Source organism: Crassostrea angulata, chromosome 10 (genome assembly GCF_025612915.1).
Source record: "Crassostrea angulata isolate pt1a10 chromosome 10, ASM2561291v2, whole genome shotgun sequence".
NCBI classification, from domain to species: domain Eukaryota; kingdom Metazoa; phylum Mollusca; class Bivalvia; order Ostreida; family Ostreidae; genus Magallana; species Magallana angulata.
The window spans coordinates 4,280,401-4,288,840 of NC_069120.1; the positions used below are offsets into that span (position 1 = coordinate 4,280,401).

The 8,440-nt window shown below is 33.7% G+C and overlaps 1 protein-coding gene across 1 annotated transcript; it reads right to left on the reverse strand.

The window, feature by feature from the left end:
- Positions 1-1,339: 1,339 nt before the first annotated feature.
- Positions 1,340-7,481, reverse strand: LOC128166218 (splicing factor U2AF 50 kDa subunit-like). The gene is made up of 12 exons (XM_052831229.1): positions 7,350-7,481; positions 5,770-5,911; positions 5,520-5,626; positions 4,925-5,061; positions 4,690-4,806; positions 4,292-4,430; positions 3,901-3,980; positions 2,729-2,851; positions 2,449-2,535; positions 2,183-2,303; positions 1,843-1,946; positions 1,340-1,656 (listed from the first exon to the last, which is right to left on the reverse strand). Exons 1-12 carry the CDS (start codon positions 7,411-7,413, stop codon positions 1,525-1,527), a joined length of 1,353 nt encoding a protein of 450 aa, XP_052687189.1. The 5' UTR covers positions 7,414-7,481; the 3' UTR covers positions 1,340-1,524.
- Between the last annotated feature and the right edge of the window lie 959 nt (positions 7,482-8,440).

Consider the following 8,440-nt stretch of genomic DNA (forward strand, 5'->3'; position numbering starts at 1 on the left):
TTCGTGAATGTTGCAGGAATAACCTCCGAGGTCGAGAAATGTTGTTTAGAAATATAAAAGCCGAGGCGTGGTATATTGGAGAATAATGTTAGCGGCATCTCTTTGATCTTGGCAATAACTGTAGTAGAATTAATGATAAACATAATTTAAACAAAATATATTTGTTCTTTGTTTAATAATTGCAGAGATCGGAGTGCATTTTTCTTTCAGATATAACATCATTACTTCATGGTATTACCTTTAAATGAACATTTTCATTGTTTACCACAAGAGCTAGTTGCCTACAATGCTAAGCTTGGCTTTCAATTTGAAATTTTGCAAGCATTTTAAAAATAAGCATCAGATTGTTAAAGCCCCATGTCCATTGTTAAAGCCCAAGTCCACTGATTAATTAATGCATAAAGTGCAAAACACATACGCACGTCTCAATAATGTGCACCATGGCCCTGTAAATTATTCATGTTTAATTAAGCTAACTACCTGTAGAACATAGTTGGGTATAGTCCATTAATTGAATAAATTTCCATAGGCGGTAATGTTAATATTAGGATTAATAGCTTCAGCTCTAATTTTCGTTCAGCTATGAGGAACCCATTGAATGAAAGCTCATCAAATTGTGTCTCTCGTTAAAATTTCGTGGTGTGAAGTCAAGATTCGTTTTCTGGCAAAATATGTTCATTGAAAAATTCTAAAAATGAAAGAAAAAGTAGGGAAGTTCACAGTTTTTGAAAGGGTTTACAAACAATTTCAATTCTTTCATTTAAATGATACATGTAATTCAATGTTGGTAACTGCTTTAAAAATTGCAAATCCTCTTTTCTGATATGTGTCAAGCATTCTGATTTAAAATATCTCAAAATATGCATATACTACTTTCTTTTACCAATTCTAAAAATAGGGGGATATATCCAGTTATTTCTAAGTCATCTATCTTACTGTGGCCAATCTAATGGTTTTAAGATTCAAATAAATAAAAACGCATTGATATAGTATGAAGTCATGCTTCATTTTACCTGCTTGTTTTAAATGCTGAAGTTCTGGCAAGATAAACTAATAATTTCACTATGCTGAACTGATGGTCTTCTGTGAATGGTTTAACTATTTACAAGTATTATATTATAGGATCAATCCTCATTAGTGGAACAAAGTTCAAGTCCAGTGTATTTTAATTTGTATGAAGACATCAGTAAATATAATTCATACCTGGCTACTTTTCTGTTTTTTCCCATTTTCATCTACACTTTGTATGTTAATAGTAAATCATAAAACTCACTGTAAATAATCTGTTCTAATAAAACACGTGTTTACAAATATAAATTAACAATCACCAGACAAGATATACAGATAAACAATTTATTTCCAAATTCTACCACACAACAAAATCTCTATTGTGAAGCAAAATTATTCTGAGGTTGATAAAAAAGTAATGATTGAAATAAAAATGAGTCAATTCATGATGTTTGTTGAAGTGTGTGTCGACATGTTGGTCTCTTGTTGTGTTCAATTCCCATGGCATGTTTGTAATTAAAACTCTCTTCGATGGTACTTGTCAGGGTCGTAGTATGAGGTCACCACCACACGATTCGAGAACTTCCTCCCTGTCAGTGCCTGCTGAGCTTTCTGACAATCGATTATTGAATTAAACTCAACGAAAATCTGTGGAATAAAATAATATGTGTCAAGAAGCTGTTTTTTAGGATAAATACCTATTGCATACATCTTTGAGTCCACAAAAAATGCAATTTTAATAAACAAATTAGCACAAATGAAAATAATGAATGCTAGTTAATGGTAGGGAAACCCGTAAACAGTATTTATCAGATGTATTTTTGTTGACTTTACCTTCCCGCATCCTGGAACATCGACACCCTTAATGGGTCTCGGGATTTCAATACTACGCACAACTCCATATTTAGAACATTCTTCTTTAACATCTTCCAAGATATCTGTTCAAGAAAAATATGATAAAGTATTATAAAAAATTTCAGTTTAATATATGCAGGGGTTTTTTAAAGAAAATATTTCCGAAAGAACTAAAAGTACAAGATATTGAATCCCTTAATATGCTCCTACAGAGCTCTATCACAATTGATATTGACTTATATAAATAAAGTCTCTGGGTAATTATAGTGTTTAGCGCATTGGTCTCCCTGTCACTGGTTTGCGACCTTGACCCATTTACCTTCATACTCCTCCTCGTCCTCTAGCTCCTCTGGGACAATCATGTTCATCAGACACAGAACCTCTGTGGGAGGACCTGCTCCCTGGTTCAGGTTCAAACCAGGGATCTGGAGCTGAACCGGCTAAAATTGTAAAAGTAGGTGGTAATGTGAATAAAATACAGGACTCTTTCTTGCAACTAATATAATTTAAAATTTAAGTTCTAAACAAGAACAAATACATATATATAAATATAATCAATTTTGACGTGACTAATACACAACTTACCACTTGTGAGTTCTTTGCTCCTAAACTGGCCCTTTGTACAATCAACTTTTTGTCTCCTAACTGCATTCCATTTAATCCTGCACATCCCTGTTCAAACACAGTGCCATGTCAGAACAACACATTTCGGATTTCTACCCAATAACTACTTAGCCACATCATAATCAGATTGTGCAGTAAATACACATGCCATATTTTGATTTTTCTAGAATAAGAAATACAGGTATTTTACACACCTTACATATTGAAACACTACAATACCTAGTTGTGTAAAAAAACAAACCTGGTCAGTGACATTTGGGTCAACATATTCACAGAAAGCATAACCTTTGGATAAGCCAGTGGCACTGTCCTTCACCAAGTTAAAGGCCTTCAACGGTCCAAATGATGTCAACAGTTCCTTCACCTACAACAAAAACGCTTTCTCTCAGAAAATAGTAACAATAAAGACACTTTCAATCTCAAGTTTGTAAATTTATTTTGAGTCATGTTTGCTATTATTTCTCAGATTATCATTTACAAGTTAAACTTACCTATTTGCACACATCTGGGGATTAGACTATACAAAACATTCCTCACAAATAAAATTGTCACAATGAGCAAAACCCCGAAATCAATACGACTGTTAAGTTACAAATTCAATGTTAACAATTTAAAACACTTATTGGTATTTTTTTATCTTAGTTCATAAGACATGTTTTATTCAGTGAGGAATCTTTGTTTGTTCTTGCTCTTGTATATTTTGACAGGCTGCATATAACAGTCTCTTGTTTTCGTTTACCTCCATATCTGATTACTAGGGGATCCTAACTTTATTTACACACGATTTCCGCCCTGAATCATATACAAACCAAGCAGTCTCACCCACAAAAACGAAGACTTGCCTTTTGTTGCTGATGTGCTTAATTAACCATGGGAGGAGCAACCTCTTCCCCTAGGCTAGGGAACAAAGAGGGGAAGAAAAATAAAACGCTATCAGTCATATCATACATGTACATGTTAACAACTGTCAGAAATTTCTAGCTTACAGATCTGTTTTGAAAATCTACGTTTTACAAATTTAGAATGCATTAACATAAACCATTACAAAAAAAATGCCAAAGAAAATAATTTAATTACCAAAGCTGAAAAAGAATTCCTGCAAGAAATTCCTGAAAAGAAATTTTTGACTGCTTCAAAGGGACTGAAAAAGAAAACTTTACCCTCTTCCCACCCAAAATTTTACCCCAGGGATTCTAAATCATTTCTGAAAAATTTAGCTTTTTGAAAGGATGATAACTTGCTGAAAAAATAGACGGGAATTTTCTGACAGCACGGCAGCCTTTGTAGAGAGTCCAGTCCGCTGGGACCAAACACAGGTCACCTATGAAAAATTCAAAACGGTGACCTACAAACATTACCTGTAAACAGACACAAGAGCTTTCTAGGGATTGTTTTCTATATTTGTCTTTATACCTGATCCTCATTGAGATAGTTAGGCAGTCCTCCAATAAAAATTTTGTGTGGCGAGTCTTGTACCACTGTGGATACCACCCCTGTAATGCAAAATATATCTCTGTTAAGATTACTTTTAAAACTAGGATTTTTAAAAAAAGTTTCTGATAAAATAATGAAAGAATGTATAAGCATTTCCCCAGTTCTGAGCTGGATGTAATATGATCAGCTCCGATTCCCTACTGTTTGAATTGACTGGAAATTTATCTCCAAGTAACAAAACCAATCATCATTCCTTTAAATTTATCTGTATCTAAACCAGTTTCATAATTCCTATAAATTCAACTGTAAATATCTGAACCTATAAATTTATCTTTAAGTATCTGAACCAGCATCATCATTCTGATCCTACCTGGAACATTGACTGAGGGAGTCTCGGCCATTCCCGGCAGAGGCTGGTAATCCCGAGGTCTCCTTATTTTGAGGGACTGGCCTTGAAAGTTGATTCCATCAAAAGCCATGGCTTGTGTCGTCTCATCAACAGAACGGAACTGAGCGGGAAAAAAAACAAGTTTATTGGGTTTTTTCCTAGCATCTAACTACACATAGAGAATACAACAATACTATGTTCTTGACACTTTTTGAGCATCGTTTTTAAAGACATGTTTATTTAACTTTGAGTACACATATCCTGATTTTGATGTTTGAAATTAAAACACATTGTAGATTTAAGCAATAAACTGATACTGGCTACTTCACTGCCAACAGCATGTGAGCAATCTTCTTTTATGTTTAAGTCATAAAAATCACCTCAAGGAAGGCAAAGTTTTTGTCTAGATTGATCTGTACAGCAATGACAGGACTTCCCTCTGCCTGAGCTAACCCTGTCATTTTCATCTGATGATTGAAAAAATCCATCATGGCTTCCTATAAAGAAATAATAACAGACCTTGAAAATTGAAATTAAAAAAAAAACACTTCTGGGTGCTATGAAATAATAATACAAAATCATGTTTAATGTCAATGTAAAAACCTAACAAATTACCTCAGTAACTCCAAATGGAATGTTGCCCACATACAATCGCCTGGCCTGTCTACTGATGGCACTGCCAGCGAAGGGAACAGTGGTGTTGGTCAGGGCAACATTAGGCACCGATATAGCCTGGGGAATTTGACCAGCACCTGCAGCATATAAATATATGTTGTAAAGTATCAATAATTCAGAGATTGGGTGTGAATTACAAAACACAACTAGAACACACAAATACTATTCTTATGCAATCTTATAAGTTATAATAATTAAATATAACAGGCCAATGGGCCACATGTCCATCGCTTACCTGACCAACAACAGCCAAAATAAAATCAGCTTTATACAAAATATCTGGACAAAGTGTAGTAGAATAGATCCTGTATATGAAGATTTTTTTCTCCAGATATTCTTAAGTTAAACATTGAGCCTCTTTGTAACAGGATGATTTCATGGTCATGTCACATATTGAGAATTGCAATTTAAAACACTTCTTTATGTATTAGAGTAATTTATAATGTTGTATCAGAGTGTACACACAACCTCTTTTCCATGTTTTTTTTTGAGGACAGAAACTTAAAATTAACGATATTGAAATCTATGTACTCACTCTGCATAGCTTTATACTGCATTGGAGAGATGTGTTCAAACCCTGCAGGAGGAACATCCCAGTACTTGTAAGGCTTCTTCCTCTTCCTTCCACGTTCTCGAGAGCGACTGTTGTAAAAAAATTATATACATACTCTATTATTTTAAGCTAAATTTCTAAACTGCAATTCCAAAGAATAATAAGTCTTCAAACTTTGTTTGAGATTCTTATGTCTTTATTGGCATAGATTTATGGTTGGCTTTGTCGTTACCTTCTTGATCTCCGTTTCCTTTCTTTTTCCTTTGATTTAGATCTTTTCTTCTCTCGACTGCGTGACCTACGTCCCCTGGAGCGTGACCTTGAGCGTTTCCTTCCACCACCGCCACCGCCACCGCCTTTGTCTTTTTCAATTTCTATTAAAGGTATTTGTGGCATATTTTTAGTGAATAACATTAGCAAGATTTGATTATTTGCTTTATTACTTCATATATAGATAGGACTTTTTACGTGAATTACACTGTCCAAGTCATGTTTGTTATATGAGAAATAAAATAATTTATTTTATTTTTTTACATGCTGTAAAAAATACAAATGATTCAAATAATCCCGGCTTAAATGGGTGATGTGACATCTATCTTGGTATCAAGTTTTCAACAGCAATAGTGACGACAAGAAAGAGGGGTAGACCGTTAAGATCGACAGATTTGGCAAGGAACGAAAAAAGAGACAAGTTGTGAAGGATAGCAACAAAGGGAAGATTGTCATCAGAGACCATGTAGATTGTCATCAGAGACCATGCAGATTGATGGAATAGAAATTAAAGCCAAATTAAACTTAAGTGTCCATCATGAAGTTGTAGGGGTTTTGCTAGTCATATTCATGTTCCATGTGTTCAATGTCTTAACTTTATTAGTTATAAACCACAAATGGATTTTCGTCTGGTTCAAACTATACCAAAATTAGTATTTTTCAATGTATGTAAATTATGAGATCCACTATCTAAATTTAGTTAAATTTACTATTTTAAGTGCTTTTTTAACTACAAATTGTTCCAGGTTAAATAATGGAATCGTCATGGCCAAAGTTCTGATCTAAATGCAAGGCAGGGCATTATAAGGCAGAAGCTCAGTAAGACTAAGAATTATTCTCATTTGAGAAGTGGACTTGGAAAACCTTCATCCACTTCTCTTCTCAAGCCCTCTCTTCTCAAGCCCTCATATTTTGATCTTCGAAAACTTGTAAATGTCAGAACCCAAGACGGTCTACACAAGCCTTCACCCAACAACCCATGTTTTGACTCTAGTTTTCCTGAATTTTCATAACGACTTATCATTTCTACATTTCAAGAATAAATGCATGCATATTAAATTAACACTCTACTTCTTCATTCCAGGTGTGAGCATTGAAAATTTAAATTGAGAGAAACATTTTTGCTGAACTATAATATGTCCATTTATCCCGTCCTATAAATTACAATCATTAGCAGTCAAGCTGGTCATGTTGCTATAAATGATGTCTCTGAGTCGGACCAGTCGGGAGACAGAACTTATTTTACCCAGGGTCTTCTCAATAATCGTTACAGCAGCATGTTGAAGAAACGAATCAAAGCAATACCGTGCATTTATGCCACAGTATGTTCTTGGCCAAACGATCAAACCGTTCACAAATTAGAAATAATGTTCTTAATCATAGAGTGCAAGACAATTTTTAACTAGCGGTATACTTAATACTTCATGGAAGTTGACCTAACGCACACTTTGAAAACAGATCGAGACACCACATGAAATGCAACACAGTTGGTTTTCTACAAACATTATTGATATGTCTTTACATTGTATTTAACAAACATACCAGATCGATTTTCGGCGAGTTGACGCTCAAAATCTTGGAAATCGTTGTCGCTCATCATGGCCATTTTTCTTTCTTCTACAAAAATAAAATGGCGTCACTAAAATACCGGAAGTTCAAAATATTGCTTACGTATTTTTCCGGAAAACTAAGAAATAAATCATATTTCATAAAATCAGATCATAATCAAATATCTGTGTTATTGTTCATTGTGCATGTGAAAGTGTATGTTCATCCCAGGGTAGATGAAACAATACAGGTATGTATATCGTGGAATACCTTTGGACGAAAGCAAATTTATAACATATATTAGTAATTTGTTAATTATAACAAATTAATTATTATCTTTGATGTATAATATCAAATTATTATCAATTTGATATAACAAGTTTCTATAACAAATCTTCAATATTTTATATCAAATTGATAATTTGTTAAAATATATCATTTGATGATGTTACTTACAAGAAAAGCAATCAAGCATATAGCCCATTCTGTCATGCGTGTTCCGGCCAAAGCGAAAACTTTATAGAGATCCCTTTTCAACCAAATTAATTTTTATTTTGCTCCTTATATTTTATTTGAAGTTTAATGGTTGAACTTAGATGAAGGCCCTTGGTCATGTCCTACGCTTCCAGTTCACTAATGATCTGAAGATTCAATTCTCAAACTTTGTATGTTCTTGCTCTTATACATATGTGACAAGTTTCACAGAAGATAAGGTTCTGCATGGTGCTTGTCATGTCTTAGCCTGATTATTTTGATACATGAGATTTCTAGACCTATAGAAATCCAATTTTCTTATTCATAATGAACCTTTTTTTTCTTTCTTTCTTTTTTTTTTTTTTTTTTTTTTTTTTTTTTATAAAAACCGTCCAAATTGTTCCCCAACATTTTGTTTGACAGTGAAAATCATCTTAACAAAGACTTGAATCTGTGGTGGGCAATGTGGCCCATGGGACATACCGTTATTGATTTGAAAGATATTCCGTAAGTTTTCTGATCCATCAATTATTCATAATTTGTAACATATCATTAATTTTTCTACAATAAATTACTGATTTGTTTTTTTCCATTGGACTGTGACAAATAGA

Excerpts from the sequence above, each read along its gene's own strand:
- LOC128166218 (XM_052831229.1), bottom strand. The coding sequence starts at position 7,413 with ATGGCCATGATGAGCGACAACGATTTCCAAGATTTTGAGCGTCAACTC. Across the intron at positions 5,627-5,769 it reads AGGAAACGGAGATCAAGAAG|TCGCTCTCGAGAACGTGGAA; the intron begins GTAACGACAAAG and ends TTTTTACAACAG. Across the intron at positions 1,947-2,182 it reads GGACGAGGAGGAGTATGAAG|ATATCTTGGAAGATGTTAAA; the intron begins GTAAATGGGTCA and ends TTTCTTGAACAG.